General features: G+C 38.6%; 1 protein-coding gene across 2 annotated transcripts in view; it reads right to left on the reverse strand.

The window, feature by feature from the left end:
- The window catches only part of TADA2A (transcriptional adaptor 2A), a 53,092-nt gene that overhangs the window by 13,560 nt on the left and 21,033 nt on the right, over positions 1–18,499 (reverse strand). The window contains exons 5-10 of one of the 2 annotated variants that reach the window (XM_047080880.1): positions 15,941–16,032; positions 14,064–14,221; positions 12,720–12,808; positions 11,236–11,308; positions 2,386–2,449; positions 41–84 (exon numbers count right to left, since the gene is read on the reverse strand). In XM_047080880.1, the coding sequence (XP_046936836.1) occupies positions 41–84; positions 2,386–2,449; positions 11,236–11,308; positions 12,720–12,808; positions 14,064–14,221; positions 15,941–16,032 (520 nt within the window). The remainder of the gene's footprint in view (positions 1–40; positions 85–2,385; positions 2,450–11,235; positions 11,309–12,719; positions 12,809–14,063; positions 14,222–15,940; positions 16,033–18,499) is intronic. The other variant, XM_047080881.1, reaches the window with a different exon arrangement.

The following is an 18,499-nucleotide window of genomic DNA, read 5'->3' on the forward strand; positions in this document are numbered from 1 at the left end:
TGGAAGAAATTTTAAAATAAAGAAAGCAGCTAATACTTACACTGAAACTTTCTAAGGTTGATTAATCCATGGTCTCTTATAATTCTAGGATGAAAACCACAATAATGTTTATTATAATTAGTTTCACATTTAATACTTCTTCCACATGCAGCTTTCACTAGGCATATGAAACACTATGGGGTGGAATATTGCGGTTCAAAGACGTTACTCCTCACAAGTTTCTGAAGGGCAGTGAGTCTGCTAACACAATTTTAGGCTTTCAACCATCATATATTTTTCCTTTCCTTGGACATGGTAGACTCTCAATAACTATTTGCTGGATGAATGAATGAACACTCAAAAATACTGAAAAACACATCTGTAACTTGGCATGAAACAGAAGGGAATCTGTGTCCATGTGATAAGAATTAAACTATTCAATTTAGGGAATTGATAATTGAGAATAGCCATTTAAGGGAAATAGCTAAACCATAAAATGGCACCATGATCATACATTCAACATTTATAACCGTACATGTGTACATTCACATAATGCTTTAAACCTATTTGAAATAAGTATCATGCATGTTTAATGGAAGTGTCTCCATAAAACATAAGATCAAACAGCAACCTCAACCACTGAGTTCTACAATACTGTTGAGCTTGAATTATGTTTTAAGCAAAACAATTTTTTTTTTTTTTTTAACGTTCATTTATTTTTGAGACAGAGAGAGACAGAGCATGAATGGGGCAGGGGCAGAGAGAGAGGGAGACACAGAATCGGAAGCAGGCTCCAGGCTCTGAGCCATCAGCCCAGAGCCCGACGCGGGGCTCGAACTCACAGACCATGAGATCGTGACCTGAGCTGAAGTCGGACGCTTAACCGACTGAGCCACCCAGGCGCCCCTAAGCAAAACAGACTTTAAGTAAACCATGTGTCTGGAACCTTTCATTTTATATCACATGTATTTATTTATTTTTTTAATGTTTACTATTTTTGAGAGAGAGAGACAGAGAGCAAGCAGGGAAGGGGCAGAGAGAGAGGGAGACACAGAATAGGAAGCAGGCTCCAGGCTCTAAGCTGTCAGCAGAGGCCGATGCGGGGCTCAAACTCACAGACCGTGAGATCATGACCTGAGCTGTAGTCGGCCGCCCAACCGACTGAGCCACCCAGGTGCCCTATCACGCATATTTATCACTAGTAATGAAGCTTCTCACAACAACTGGATAATTTTCTTCAGCACTTCTCAGAACACACAGAGAATAAGCTTTACTTTAGGTCACATCTTGGTCCCTCAAGAGTGCCCCCCAAGTCCTATTCCTGTTTTTGTTGTTGTGATGTCACTGTGTTTCTACTCTGTAACATCATGACAACACGCATTCACACTCATACCCTCTGCATACCCTTCTCTGAATTGTTAAAAGTCTCTGTAATCTAACTGCTAAAATTGTCTGGGATCCATTAATTTCTCAATCTGAATGTATGCTTTTTGTTCTGCTGCAAAGAGAAGGAAGAACTTGAGAGTGTCTGAAAATTGTTCAGAATTTTTTGAAATCCTCCTGCGTAAGACTTCTCAAAAAAATGAGCCATTAGAATGGAGCATTAAAGGAGCACTTAGGTGGCTCTGTTGGGTAAGTGTCTGACTCTTCATTTCAGCTCAGGCCATGATCTCATGGTTTGTGATATCAAGCCCCGTACTGGGCTCTATATTAATAGCATGGAGCCTGCTTAGGATTCATTCTCTCTCTCTCTCTCTCTCTCTCTCTCTCTCTCTCTCTCTTTCTGCCCCAATACCCTGTTTGCACTCTCTCTCAAAATAAATAAATAAACATTAAAAAAAATGAGAGCATTAAAAGAAACATAACAATTTGATAACAACTTGAATTTAACTGTTCCTGTTTTCTTTAAAATAGTGTACCCATATTAGGGGTGCCTGGGTGGCTCAGTCAGTTAAGGGTCTGACTCTTGGTTTCGGCTCAGGTCATGATCTCACGGTTCATGGGTTTGAGCCCCACATCAGGCTTCATGCTGACAGTGTGGATCCTGCTTGGGTTTCTCTCCCTTTCCTTCTTTCTGCCCCTCCCCTACTTGCTCTGTCTCTCAAAAAAAAAAAACAAAAACAAAAAACAAAAAACAAAACCACAAAACAAACAAAAAAACAGTATACCCATATTACTCAATGACCATCATAACATCAAGAAAAGGTAAGGAAGGTGGAGGCAAAAAAGCAAAAAAAGGACAAGTATTATTACCTCCATTTGACAGATGGAAAAATTAAGGATCAAGGAATATCATTGTCTTCCTCAAGGTGACAAGATGAGTCACAAGTAGAATGTTCTTATGGGCTATATGTGGTATTCAATACTGCATACCTGAAAGAAGGCAGGATGGTTTTCTGTACTTACTTTTTTCGCCTTTGTCTCTCCTTTAACCTGGAATGATAGATATCTACTACAGCCATCTTCAGAGCTATAAACAAACAGACATATGCATAGATATAAAGCCAAGACAAAAATAAGTCTTTTACCCAAACTGTCCTAAACTTTGAACGTCATATTGCTTACTATTCCACACACACTGGTCTAGGCAATTTGTCTCTTGGAAACAAAAATGTCCTAGGATACTGAATTTCTTTATCAGTAAATTACAGTGAAGTTCTTTTTTTCCTGTGTACACATCTTATATGGCATATCCTACAGATAACAACTTGTACTTTTTACTGAATACCTCTTTTGGCCATGCCTTGTCAGGTATATTACTAGCTTTAATATAATAGGAGTCTGAACTTTGGTGACACACAGGCTAGACATTGCATCTATTAGAATAGCCATAAAAATGAATACTGACTGGAGTTATGACCTCACAGGTACAAGTTCAGTAGACAATGTCAAAACAGGACTGATGTAAATATCGTATAGGAGAGACATTTTCCCGGAGTAGCAGTTTTGAGTTGGGGAGCAACAACTATTTACCGGATGGTTTTGCATTCAGTACTAAAAAGTTCCACTAAATAGCCTAACAACCCCAAAGCTATGGCCTGCTTTGCCACCCATGTTCCAATCCTTTCCTGGCTTTAGTCTCATGTTAAGGGCATGGGGAATTAGGAGAAAACAGACAGCAAAAGGTTTCCTCAATATAATAGTTCTGGTTCTCTTTCTTTCCCCAGCCAATTTTTCCATCTTCAGAGTTCTTCAGGGTTCTATTCTCATCTTTCTTTTCACCCCTTACCTTATTCCTATAAACTCAGCCACTCCTATGGTTCTGGGTACCATCAAAAATATAATCTCACACTCAGATATTTATTTTAAGCTCCAGACCCTATCTGGATATCTCTACTCACATGTCTTCAGTTACAAACTTATACTCTACCTCTTCCCCAAACTCTGCTGTCCAAGACAGAAATCAATGGGACTCTCCCTCCTGTCTCTCCATATCTAGTCAGTGAGTCTTATCTATTCTGAATGCTTCAGTCTCTCAAATTTCTCTCTTCCTATTTGTCCCTAATCCTATTCTTTAGCTTAGCCATCTTGTGTCCCCTAGATTACTTCATGTACTGTTTTAATAACTCCATTCCTGCCTTATTCTAATTCAACCCTTCATGTGGTACCAGGGTAATGTTTTTAAGCATAATCCGCAGGTGTATTTCCCTTGTTGATAATTTTTCAGTGGCTTCCCATCTACTCACTGGAGTTCAAACCCTCGCATATTATGTAAAACCTCTTACTGTCTTGAATCTGCCTATTTTCCCAGTCTCATGTCCTACCATTCCCTTATATGCCCTATATGCCATGCACGCAAAACAATCTGCCCTAGATCACACAGCTGCTAAGTGCAGAGCAGGTATCCAAACCCAGACAGTCTGGTTCTAAGGCCTCGAGTAGGAAAGACACTGAAACCGCCCAACATGTTTACTTTCTCTGTGTTAGTCCGAAATTCTAAATCTGGCTTATCTAACAATGAAATATGTGTTAAAAAAACACTCAGAAGTAAAAAGTCCCACAAGTTTACAATCTGAAGACCCTCTAAAGTTATGAAATAAAGACCAACCATTAACAGCTCTAGAAGAAAATATGAAGACTACTTAACTTAGCACTATGCTATATTAAACAATTCTTCTTATCCATAATCTACGATTCTGAAGGAAACTTAAAATTTAATGATTTTAGTAGATTCTGGAACTATCTTAAGTTGTTAACTTGTTATCTCCTTAGAATTTGTGTAAGTTGAGAGTTTGGTGGGTTTTACTTTAATTACTGAATGTATTCACAGAAGAAAGAGGTTCTAGAGCAAACATAATGACCTGACAGGTGTCCTTTGAAAAATAAAATATGCTATTCAAAGGTCAGGTAGTATAATTCTTAACACACCAAGTCTCACAGCAAAGGATTTATTAGATATGACAATCACATCTTCCAGGATAGTGAGCTTCATTCCAAAATAGAGCCTAGAGCCTCTGTAATACTGATAAACAAAAAAGGTAATAGAATATCATTGCTCATCAGAAGGATGTGTGATACAAATTCAAGTTTAGCCTATGGATGTGTGATACAAATTCAAGTTTACCCTATGGGGGCAATGAATCAACACAGATTTACATGTTATTCTAGAGTAACTTTTAAACCTTATTTTCAAATATGTTCCTATTTGGAACAGACAAGTTAGATCTACTGTAGTTGAACCTCTTCTCCCATTCTATCTCCAGCTACCTTTCCCAGTAGTAGTCCCTGAGGGTACCTCCATGAACAGTCTGAAACCCACACTTCTGCTTCCTTGAAACTAGATTTTCAGGCAGGAAAAAAAATGGAACCAATCAAGTAAAACAGTACACAATGGCTCATTAGAATCATCAATTTCTTTCACCAGTAAAAGCAATAAAAGTTGAACAATGTACAATTCTAATGCACTGTCAATATGGTATCCCTGGATAAGATAATAGAAATAAATTCTGGATACTCCATCCTGACTCATTCCTGTGTATCCCACTGCTACCTGCCCTCAAGATAGTCTCAGATTGGAAGGAAGAAATACCAAAATCTAACAAAATCTAATCTATGAGCAAATGTACTCTATATGTAGGTAACTTCAATCACTGGGAAATGACCAGGAATATTTTATATAGGCCATTCTGCCTTGAGTCTGAGATAAAAATAACATAAGTTCTAGCTGGGTGATGTGAAGAGGTGAGTGGATGCATCATTTTTTAAAGTTTATGTATAAAGAAAAAAGTATTAACTATTATGGATTTTTTGTTCATTTCTAGTAAGTTCAAAAATTAAACACTCCTTTATTTTTCCTTACAACTGCCCACAATTAAAAAAAATCAATAGTATCAGAATCAAGATTTAAGGCAATGGTTTTCAATTTTTTTTTAGGTAGGGGCACCTGGGCGGTTCAGTTGGTCGAGCATCTGACTCTTGATTTCGGCTCAAGTCATGATCTCACGGTTCCTGAGTTCGAGCCCCACATTGGGCTCTGTGCTGACAGCATGGAGCCTGCTTGGGATTCTCTCTCTCCCTCTCTTTGCCCCTCCTGTGCTCTCTCTAAAAATAAATAAACTTAAAAAAAAAAAAAAACCTTTTTCACTCTCTCTGTAAGTGAATTCTTGATTTATAGGGCTGTTCCATATAAAAGCCCAAGTACCATGAAATACCCCATATACTGCCATTGCTTTCTAACACACTGCTGTAGAATGATAGGCTCCAGACTGCTATGCTGGTGGAGATGCACTTTACATGCCTGTGTGGTGGAATAGGCAGGTAGGATCAGGGAGAAGGTATGTCTCTAACCAAACACAGGTTTTATATCGGACTCTCTTTTTCAGATGAGAAATGGAATTATGTAGTCAACAGTTCAAGACAGAAAGAGAAACCAAAAACAACGACAACACAAAAAACTAAGTAAACAGCTAACACACCCTGAGTATTTATCACGTTCTAAGCTCTTTGTATATCTTATCTCATTTATCTATCTAATAACAAGATGACTTCAACAGGAAAAACATGACTTGAAGGTCCAGTGAAATTATTGGTAATTCTGAAAACACATTTCTGTAATTTTTCTAAGATGTTAACATCTTATCACATTGTTTCCTGAGACTTGGGTGGGAATGACTTAATTAAAACAGGAAAAAGGTGTGCCTGGGTGGCTCAGTCGGTTAAGTATCCAACTCTTAATCTCAGCTCAGGTCTTGATTCAGGGTCATGAGTTCAAGCCCCACTTTGGTGGAGCCTACTTAAAAAAAAACCAAAACCCCAAAAAACAGGAAAAAAACAAAGAGACTATGTTACCAAAAAAAAATCTATAAGTACTGATGACTGGTTTCACTGCTGGATCATTTCAGCAGTTTGAACTGTGCAACTGGTTCTGGAGAACAAAGGGAAGGAAAGGCACACAGAAACAAATGGAGAACTGGAATTCTCCCAGAGGAAAATGCATATTTGAAGCTGTCTCTTTTCTTTATAAAGCACACAGATAGCAGCAACTGATTAGAAAATCTCAACTACATGAATAACCCAGGGAGGACCACAGCACAGCAGGCAGACAGAAATGAGAAGGCAGACAATGAAAGAATGAGAATCACTTGGTTCACATTCTACTTAAAGTGACTGGAAGTTCCAGCAAAGCGGGCAAAGAACCAGAGATCATTAAAAACAAACAAACCCAAACCACCCCTAACCTATTCACTCCTGAAATCTCAGCTTTGGGATAAGAATTGTCTCCCTGTGATTACAATGGGGACTGATAACAAAGTTTCCAAACGGCTAGCCTTAAAATATTTCAAGAAGTGGGCAGAAGTCAGAGGCAGTTCCTTCCCACTGCAGTGTATTTCTAACATTGTTCAAAATAGCTGGCAACATGTCTCTGTTTTCCTGACAGAAGGCACTTACTGCTTGCTTGGCAAGAAAACCAACTCAGAGGCCTTAACTGCAACAAAGCCAATCAAAATCCTGTGCACAAACCTGTGACTCAGGTATTCCCCAGAAGCAAAGCTTTTTAAAAGTCATCTTTCCCAAAACCTTGTGGTCAAGATGTACACAATTAATTCTAGGAGGGAAGGAAGACTATGTGACCTAATGGTTAAAGTCAGGAACTAGGAAGCCTAGGCAAGTTACTTAAAGTCCTTTGTGTACTTTCCTGAATGTAAAATGAGAAAATGCCCACCCCTACTTCTGAGCAATGTGGTGAAGCTATAACAAATGTGACATCTCACAAACACAAACACACAAAAATCCAGCAACAAAAATGCAAGGTTGTAAAGACAATAAGTATAGAACAGTATTAAGAACATAGGCTCTGGAGATGGCTCTGCCACTAGCAGGCTAAATGACCTTAGGCAAGTTACTTGATATTTCCATTCTTTAATTTCCTCATCTATAAAATGGAGATGATGATGATGATGATGATGATGATACTGAACTCACAGAGTTTTGCTAGGATCAAATGAGGTCACATGTGTGAAAGGCTTAGCATGGCAAACAGTAAGGGCTATATGTAATAGCTATCATTAGTAGTAGCATTTATGTCTAAAATATCACAAAACTTTACATGCTTTACATGCCTTTAAAGGAAAGGGCACTGCCAGTAGGTAGGTAAGTAATATGTAGTGACAAGGCTGGACCTCTGATCTACAAACCATTAAGGGATCTAAAGGCTGATGATATGAGCCAAAGAAGTTAAAGGGGGGGGGGGGAAGGCAGGGGAGTATCCATGCTTAGTCAAGAAATTTTGCTGAAATTAGCTTTCCAAAAAGAGGGAGTGTAAACTGTCCTAATGGGCAACCCTATGAAGTGGTGAAAACACCAACCCAACACATAGCAAGGAGCTCATAACGTCTGTTGCTTGCCTAGGTTATGGGACAGCAATTAGAAGATGCTGCACTCAGGATTTTAGAGCCTGTGAAACCCTGGGAAAGGGGAATCCATAAACCTAGAAGATATTTTCCCAAATGAAAGCAGACTAGGGGGAGATGGCCCCCCAGAAAAAAGGTACAATACTGTGTCATCTGCACTGAGATCCCAAACATACCATGATACAGTAGAGTGCCAAGTTATGTCTTCTGCATCTCTCTTTCTGAACCAATAATTTCTGCTTATTTCAGTAAAATATATGATGGTGTCATTTAGGGATCCCAGAACTTCCTTATTTTCTTCCTTAGACACTGCTTCACCTGCAGTATCCTCTCCAGGCCCAGCCTTCTGGTATGGCTGGAATGCAATTAACCTCCATTGTGTCCCAGGCCTCTATAATGGACCATTCAAACCCATCATATTAGACAAATTCCATGAATCATAGCAAAAGTCTTTGGGTGATGAAAAGGGCTTGGTGGCATCAGCTCTGGCATAGAATACAAAACCCAGCCAGTCTATTTCCTTGCAGTAGTTATGTAAGTGAGGGAACATAAAAGGAATGTTATTAATGCTCAGTAATATTGAAAATATAATGGTGTAATGGAATGGTAATAATACCAATCTCAATTATGTACCATCTTTCATTGGAGACATTCACACTCTGACTAATCAGTGTTACCCCTTCTTTACAGGCAGTGGACACAAAGAAACAGCAAGCAAGATTGCAAGGACTTGCCCAAGATCACAGTGACTCAGAAGCAAGCCTGAGGTAGAATCACTGCACAAAATATGTGCCCCTCTCTCTGTTCTAAGTATGCTTAAAAAGCTCCTTCTTGTTCCTTCTTGAGTGTTTGTAGGCTCCAGTCCCTCCCCTTCATGGAGTGTTCTGGGAGAAAGCATTCAGCTCAGGGACCATACAAATGTCACACTGGACAGAGGGTCACGCTGCCAGAGAAGAGAATATAAGAACTCTAGAGCCATAAGCAAAGCATTCTTTTGTGGTACCAGCATGTCATCCCTCAGATCTCAAGCACTGCCAAACTTCTTTCAAATGTTAACATCTTTTAAAAAGCACCCATCTAGGGGCGCCTGTGTGACTCAGTCAGTCAAGCATCCAACTCTTGATCTTGGCTCAGGTCATGATCTCATGGTTGGTGAGTTTGAGCCCTGTGTCAGGCTCTGTGCTGACAGCACTGAGCCTGCTGGGGATTCTCTCTCTCTCTCTCTCTCTCTCTCTCTCTCTCTCTCTCTCTCTCTCCTCCTCCTCCTCCTCCTCCTCCTCCCCTGCTTGTGCTTTCTCTCTTTCTTAAAATATGTAAATAAACTTAAGAAAAAAAAAAAGCACCCATCTCAACATCTTATAGTTCCCTACTAGGCAGAGGGAAAAAGGAGGCAGGGATTATTATTTACATTGTGTTACAGCTGCTTTATATGTAACAATCAGTAACTGATGTTTCTATTCTAATTCAAATTAACTAGAATCAAATGACTTACAAGGCTGTAGAAATTGTAGGAAGAACACAAATCAAGTATGTTATAGGTCTGAAATGCTAACTGAAGTAAGAATTGCTAATCAATAGCTTCTTTCTGATTTTTTCCTGTTGCCCCCACTAATTACAGAAAGGACCACAAAAGCACCAGAAGAAACTGCAAATCTTGCTTCTACAAAGAATGAAGAGTGAAATTAAATACCAACCATTACTACCGTTTTCTTGATAATGTTGAAGCTAAAGAATTTGAAGACCTTGGAGAAGTGACTTGGCAAATCTTTGACATAGCTGAGCCATTATTGGCATAAAAAATTCTGACTTTCAAAAGCAGGTATTTTTGAATAGTATCTCAAAGGCTGATGTTTATGTAGCTTTTTTGTTTTTTGTTTTTGCATTAGGAATAAGAAAGATACAAGCCAGGAAACAATACAATTAATGAAAACTGGTATGTATTAGAAATACTGAATGGCAATTTGCACATTGTGTTCAAAGAGACACCAGATGAGGTGAGAAAGACCATCACACGAGTTACTAGGCTTGAAAAGAAGGCTGACATGGAAGACTGAACAAATACTGTGTTATCATCTAGTGAACGCTCAAGTGGTTTGCTTTCAAGCTTTCCTCTTTTAGTTCCATCCATATCACTTCAACTTTCCTTAAAGTTGTGTGGGAGAAAAGGGGACGAATGAAATTTTGAGAAGAGAACAGCTTAAGAAATATGTAGACAGCAAATCCTGAAGATAAAATTTTTATGAAGACTCTTTCTGGTCCCAGCTCTGGTGTAACAAATAACTAAATAGTTCTTCTATGGAGAGAAGAATCAAATTCCCTTTCTAGTGACAGAGTCCCAGTTAATGCATCATGAAAACCTGATTTACAAGTCAACAAGGATTCTACTTGCCTTTACTGCCTGGGATACAGATTTAAGAGAAACAATGGGGGCACCTGCATGGCTCAGTTGGTTAAGCATCCAACTTTCGCTCAGGTCATGATCTCCCAGTTCAGGAGTTTGAGCCCCCTGTTGGGCTCTGTGCTGACAGCTTGGAGCCTGGAGCTTGCTTCAGATTCTGTGTCTCCCTCTCTCTCTGCCCTTCCCCTGCTTATGTTCTTTCTCTCTCTCTCTCTCTCTCAAAAATTAATAAACATTAAAAAAATCTTAAAAAAAAAAGAGAGAGAAACAATGAAGATGCTGTTTGGGAAATACAGAATCCAAGGAAGCATTATTCACCTACTGTACCACATAATTCTGGAACAAAATGAAAGATTGGGGATTATTTTAAATATATAGTTCAATGTACATGGAAAGAGGAAAAAAAAGAGATTCAATGAAAGTCTAACCATCACTTTTAAGAGCCCTGTTGGCATTAAGTACTAACATTTTAACAAAAGAATTGACATAAATCCTTAGACTGACTAATCTTAGATGAGAATTCAGAAGTGCTAAAAATTCAACAGTTCTGAGAAACAAGAAATTCCCAATCTTGGTCTAAAAAACCTCAAGGAAATTCCATTCTTTTTCTCTGCTATGGGAAATTTGGGGTAACAAATTTACAGCGAGCATCTAGCACCATCAGTTGCTACTGAAGTCCCAAGGTGTTCACACTGATTCCTTTCCTTCTAAGGGGGCAGTGAGAGCCATTCAACCTCAGTATAGGTTCGCCTCAGTCAAAAGATCACACAGTCCAAGACTGGGAACCAGCTATCATTACATGATACTCTCATCATTATCACAAATGATCTTTTTTATTGAGGTCAAAAAACAACAACAGGGTAAATTTAGCAACTTAACCACCAGATTTTGACTCCCATAAGGGCAGGGAACATGTTTTATTCATCCTTATATTCCTAGCACCAACACAACACAGTGTCACCATGTACTTTACAATCAATAAAAATATTTGCTAAAATAAAATGTTACCATGTAAAATGTCCGAGTCATCTTCAACAAAATCGATGTCTCTCAAGTCCCATTCTGCATAATTGTCAAACTCCTGTTTGGGGAAAAAAAATTCCCACCCCAAACCCATCAGCACTGAGTAATGGCTTCACAGTAGCCATGCTTTAGAAGCAAACAGAAAATAAATAAACACTTGTTAAAAAGCACTGAATGGAGGGGCGCCTGGGTGGCTCAGTCGGTTGAGCATCCAACTCTTGATTTCAGCTCAGATCATGATCCCGGGGTTGTGGGATCAAGACCTGCATTGGGCTCTGTGCTGAGCATGGAGCCTGCTTGGGATTCTCTCTCTCTCTCCCTCTACCCCTCTCCCTGCTCATGCTCTCTTTCTAAAATAAAAAATATATATTAAAAAAAAAAAAAAGACTGAATGGAATACGAGGTTAGGATACTACTATAAGAAATAGGAAGTCATGGGAAAAATCTTGAGACTTTCAGGCAGTAGAGACAGCAAAAATATGAGAAAGTTATGAATCCAAGAATAAAGCCAAACCTAGTATACTAAAAATTAAAAGTAGTCTGTTCATAAAATCTAAACTCTGAATGTGTCATCAAGTATTTAGATAAGAAAATTATCTGAATTCATTTACCTTTTTACTACCTTCTGAAGGCTCTATTTATTTGATAATATTACTTACATAGTTTAATGGGTAGATGTTCATATTCTACTCAATGAGTACAATTTGTAGGAGCAGTATTTATGCGGTAGCTCTACAGTAACAGCTGCCATAAACAAAATACTAACCTGGGTAGGGCTAGCAAAATTATTTGTAGTTTGCTAAACTTTCAAATTATCTCCAGCAGCACTGTAACTGTGGCTCAGATTATAAATCAAGAGACTTGTAATTACTTTCACATGGCTTTTAACTCCATGGGTGAACAAGTAACATACAGTTTTTATCTACATTCATCATTCTTTATACACTTGTGAATACAAAACAGAGGTCAGCCCACTGTAGCCTCTGGACCAAATTCAACCCACTGCCTGTTTTTGTAAATAAAACTATATTGGAGTATAGGCATGTTTGTTTGTTTACATATTATTTATGCCACCTTTACACAATAATGGCAAAGTTTAGTTACAAGAGAGACTTTGTGGTCTACAGAAAATATTTACTATCTGGTCCTTAAAAGAAAAAGTGTACCAACTCTTGATCCTGCACAACTTTGAAACCCCCTAAGAGTGGAATGAGAACCAGGAACCCAATACCTATTAAGGAAGGGAGAGCCAACACCCTGCAACCTAAGAAATAGGTTTTTGGTCTGAAGAACTTTTACATTTTACATGTGAACATGTTTACAAATGAGAAAAGGTACTCAAATGGAAGAAAATGTGGCTGCCTAAGGCCCTACAAATTACAGTGCTTCAAAAATCTCTTTTTCAGTGGTATGGAACCTGTAGGGAAGAGATATATGCCTCATGCAAAACAAAAACAAGTTTCTCCTACCTCGATGAAATCTGCTCGAGCTGGCATGTACCCTGCCATGTCCCGAGAAAGCAAGGAGTCAAAGGTAGGTCGGGGAGGGTCATCTGTAGCTGGAAGAATTTAGGTTTTCTTAGTTACTTAATAAAGTATTGGCATGAAAATGTGACACAGAAATAGTCTTCATTTACACTCTGAAATATTTTTGTTTGGAGAAAAACAGTGTCTGAGAGAATAAATAAAATTCAAAAGATTTTTATAAATGGAAAAGTGAGAAAGATAAAGTATAATGGAAACAGACTGATTCCTTAAAAAGGAAACTAAGACTTAGGGAATTCTCTAAATAAAATGGGGAAATTCCCTCTGATTTGTACTTGCTTAACGTAAGAGAAAACCAAGGATCTTTTCTTTTATATTATAGAACAAAAGTTATTTATCCTGTCTGCTTCAGCTCCCTTACCCTTCAAGAACAATTTCAATTTACAAATTTCACCCAACTGAGAAGCAAAAAAACCCCACAGGATTTGGAATTTAGTTGGAGTTGGGTCCCAGTTCTATCTGCTAGTCCCATGAGGCACAAATTTAACCTTTCTGAATCTCAGTTTCCTCATGTATAAAACAAAAGCACTTGCTCTGCTATCTCACTGGGTTCCTATGAGGAACAAATGATCTAATGGATTTGAGAACAAAATGCTAACATCCAAAGTGTTTTCCAAATAGGTATCATCAGGCTTTGAGTCAGTCAGCTATGAAACCATTTCTAGAGTATGAGGAAAGGGGTGGGGGGTCATGGTGGTGGTGAAGAAACATTCAGATCTTATTACTTGTGCTCTGGGAGCCATTTAGGAAGGATGTCCATTTATAATTCAACACAGGTTTAGTTATGTTTTGTTAGAGGACCCATGAGTCCCTTAGCCACATGAGATTTTTTTTTTTTTTAATTAGCTATTACTACCACAACTAAATGAAGTAAATAACACATTGCTTCTTGGACTTAACACTGGGATGATTAATAATGAGTTCAATACTGGACTCTCCTAAGTAACTAATATCTATAATCATAAACCCTCCAAAGCTTGGAAGATTGGTTCATTTTGGACATCTCATCTCCAAGAAGCATTAATGTTGACTGACATATTCACAACCCTCAGAGTGGGTGGGACACCACTGCAGATCTGGGCACCATGATTTCCAGTATAGAATTCCAATCCCTCCTTAGCCCATTATAGCCTTGACTCTTAGTAACTGCCATGCCAACTCCTCCCATCTTCCATAAGCTCTTTACTTGCCCAAACCACTATTTATCTGCTACTGCAACAGGGCCCAAGGTGAGCTAAGTATCTCTTACCGATACCGGGAGGCACTTACACAGAAACGGAATGGCTGTATCAGCAGTTTTTGCCTCCTCTGCTTGCTTCAGGTTCAGGAGGGTAGATGCAAACAGAGGGTTATTGATGAAATGCTTCATATAGTGTTTTTCACACTCTTCCTTGGTCTTGGTGCACATCTGATTGGCTACATCCTGCCTACAGGATTGTGAGAAAAAGAGAGGTTCTTTCCAAATTTTAAGTCCCATCTACATAACGTCTGGAATTTGATACCTCCAAACCAACATCATGGAGATATCAGCAGAACAACGAAAGAAATATAAGCCCAATTTTAGTGTAAACTGACATGCTAAATCTTGCTATTCCAAGATACAGAAACAATATCCGAAAAACCCTTTCCTTTCTACCAAAAAAAAGGAAGATCACTAGAAAATCTGTAGATTTCCATGTGAGCTAGGCCTCAGGAAAAGAATTGCTATCATAAGCCACTTTAGAACATTCATAATGTACATAAGTACAGTTTTATATTTGCATAATGTTTTATATTTTACAAAACACTTCACATCAACAAACATTTCTTTACTAGAGTGCCTATGATAGGCCAAGCACTAAGCTAGAAACACTCACAACATAAGTTAATCCTTGCGTTATCCATGTAGTGTTGAGTACTTCCTATCATCTCACTTTCACAGAGAAAAAATTAGGCCCAAAGAGATTAAAAAACTTGCTCAAGAAAATTAAACACATAAATGCACAAAACCAGAATCTATGCACAAAACCAGAATGCTGACTCCTACGCTCAGATGATGGAGAGGTAGAGGTAAAAGCTCTCCAGTTCCCTCTCAACCCCTTTCTTCTCCAGCACTTAACTTGTCCTTTTCCTATGCTCTGCTTTGTGTACTCCAATCATCTGTATGTATATTTTGATTTTCCTCCTGGACTATAAGCTTCTTGAGGACAGGATACATGTCATAATTTTTAGCTCTACCACCTTCACCACCAGGCTTCGTGTCTTACCCACAGTTGATAGAGAAACAATAGAAATTATTCATGAGAAATTATCTTAACTCCCTAAGCTTCAGATTATTTGTGAACAAAATGAAGTTTTGTTTGGAAGTTAGTTGGAGTTGGGTCCCAGTTCTATCTGCTAGTCCCATGAGGCACAAATTTAACCTTTCTGAATCTCAGTTTCTTCATGTATAAAACAAAAGCACGTGCTCTATCTCATTGGGTTCCTATGAGGAACAAATGAGCTAATGGATTTGAGAACAAAATGCTAACATCCAAAGTGTTTTCCAAATAGATATCATCAGGCTTTGAGTCAGTCAGTGTTATCTACTTCACAAAATGAAATCATCAGTGTGAAAATATTCCCAAAAGGTAAAAATGCAAGTGGTAATATTATTAGGTCACACTGCCTCCTAGGGCAACACCAATTAGGGCTATTCACTTCTACTAGGCTTGGACTGATGTAGGTATTTGCAAGCTAAAAACAGGGAATGTGAATAAGAAGTCTCCCAAACTCAAGTCTCAAGTAAACTATGGCCATCTACCTAAAGTCTGACTCACTTAAATGATAAGGATATCTAGAGTCAAGAAAAATTCATAAAATTAGAAAGGAGAAGTAACTAATGTGTCTCAACTTCTGTACTATTCAGAGAGAAATAACCAACCTTCCCCCTGTTGATATAAACCAAAGTAGCCTTTTAGAACTGCCTAGTTATGGACAACTAAACACACCATGTCCCTGTGAGGCATTTCAGAGTAGATGATAACTTATCTCTAAGTCATGAATCAATAGAAAAGTAACATACGGCTCCCAAACTCCTCTTTCTAAGACTCCTCCCTTTACCCTTCAACAGCACCTTCTTCTTGGAGCCCACTAGGGCAGGACAATCCTTAATACCAAGCTCTTACCAATTTCCAAAGCCACAGTCCATCACAGCTTCTAAAAGGGCCATTTCTTCTTGAGCAGTCCAGCTGGGGTCAAGAACAGGAAAATCTGAGGTCTAAGGAGGAAAAAATTTTGCCTAAGAACAGATATAGAAAGGGAACACAGCAAACTGAAATGTAATGCTAATTCATACTCAAATGACTGTCATTCTCACGGTTTTGAGAGGTTCCTAAAGTACATTCTTCTTCTTTTTTTTATATGTTTATTTATTTTCAGAGAGAGAGAGAGAGAGAGAGACCACGAGCAGGGGAGGGGATAGAGAGGAGAGAGAGAATCCCAAGCAGGCCCTAAGAGCTGTCAGTGCAGAGCCTGACCCAGGGCTTGAACTCATGAATTGGGGCTCGAACTCACAAGTTGTGAGATCATGACCTGAGTGGAAATCAAGAGTTAGCTGCTTAATCTACTGAGCTACCCAGGTGTCCCCTGAAGTACAATCTTATAAGTTGTCCATCTCCCTCACCTCTATTTCCACCATTTGCTAAAAAGTTTCCAAGAAATATTATCACTCATAAATGTCATGTAACTCATGTAGAGATATATATTTTTTAAACTTAGCACAAAGGTAAAGATAAATATTATACTATGCTCCCACTCAGCTACGAAAGAGGGCAACACAAATATGTACGTATTTATATTTTTCTTATAATAGAAGAATAAACCTTACATTAAAAAAATGGTTACCTATGGCAAAGGGAGGGAGAAAACAAGGTGAAAAGGACAAGGATAGAAGCTAAACCTCTCTGAATATTCCTTATTTTGAGATCTGACTGAAATATATACATTGGATGCTAATTACTAAATTTAAAATCCTAAGAATCAGTGGCACCTGGGTGGCTCAGTCGGTAAGCGTCCGACTCAGCTCAGGTCACGATCTCGCGGTTTGTGAGTTCAAGCCCCACGTTGGGATCTGCGCTGATAGCTCGGAGCCTGGAGCCTGAATCAGATTCTGTGTCTCCCTCTCTCTCTGCTCCTCCCCCACTCACACTCTGTCTCTCTCTCAAAAATAAATAAACATTAAAAATAAATAAAGTAAAATCCTAAGAATCAAAAGCAAAATGTAACAAAGAAACCTATGAATTAATTTCAAGGCATAATCAAAGAAAGAAACTATCCCAAATAACTTTAAAACAGTGATTTCATTATACATCTCTAGTAGAATACACCTTAAAAGTAAAAAGAACTGCCAAAAAAAAATCTTGCGGCACCTGGGTGGCTTAGTTGGCTGACTATTTCGGCTCAGGTCATGATCTCACGGTATAAGATTCAGCCCTGTGTTGGGCTGGGTGCTGGGAGGGAAATGGTTTAAGATTCTCTCTCTCTCTCTCTCTCTCTCTCTCTCTCTGCCCCTCCCCCACTCACATGAGCACTCCCACACACTTTCTCTCTCTCTCTCAAAAAAAAAAAAAACTGTTTGCAATAGCATTGGTCTAGTTTTTCTGAGATTATTGTACGCGGATGTGTTATGGGATAAAGCAAAGCAAGTAAGTAATTGTGCTGTGGGTTAAAAGGATATAAGATCTATGAGATTATGTAAAAACCTTATAATCTTATATTTGAATTGAAAGTTTTAGTATCAACTTACGATATATTTTGTCTCAAAAGAATAACTTCCTAACACTGTTCAATGAAAAAATCCAGAAACAATGACCAACCCAGTAGCAACGAACACCTCTAATGCGCAGTATGCAGCCACTAAATACTATTCCCCACGAAAGGAAACAGGATTCTTTAAAGAAAGACCTGATTCTAAGTTAGAAAATGTACCAGATGAGACCAGAATATTTTGTCATAATGAACAGCAAAGACACTCAAAGACTACAAGAGTCATGTCAAAAAGATTTGCAGGCCAACTTATAGATGCTCCCATTAACCATTTTGAGCATCAATAAGGATAATAACTGCAAAGGAATGAAACACATCAACTCTTCTAAATATCTAGAAGATGCCAGGGAATCAACTCATACTTTCAAACCTAGAACACAAAGGGAAATAATGTTATTTATCCTGCCTTTCTTGTACAAACTTTACCTCAGGGTAACCACATAATGATGAGGTGTTTCTTTTTACAGAATTGCTTTATCTCATAAATTAAGAGTGCTAGGATTAAAAAGATAACTATTTTGCAATCCCTAATGAACAGATCTACACAATGATCATAAATAAACCTGATGTAGCCGCTATATGTAACTACCAATTTATAGGAAACACAGAACACAGAAAAATATGTTAATCAGCAAAATCCAAACTGTACTAATATCTGTAAGACAAAGAACTCATATTTTTTTTTTTCTAAATTTTTTTTTTTTTTAACATTTATTTATTTTTGGGACAGAGAGAGACAGAGCATGAACGGGGGAGGGGCAGAGAGAGAGGGAGACACAGAATCAGAAACAGGCTCCAGGCTCTGAGCCATCAGCCCAGAGCCCGACGCGGGGCTCGAACTCACGGATCGCGAGATCGTGACCTGGCTGAAGTCAGACGCTTAACCGACTGCGCCACCCAGGCGCCCCAGAACTCATATT

Source organism: Lynx rufus, unplaced genomic scaffold (genome assembly GCF_022079265.1).
Source record: "Lynx rufus isolate CCGP_SWC_20201006 ecotype Redwood Valley unplaced genomic scaffold, mLynRuf1.p SCAF_18, whole genome shotgun sequence".
NCBI classification, from domain to species: Eukaryota; Metazoa; Chordata; class Mammalia; order Carnivora; family Felidae; genus Lynx; species Lynx rufus.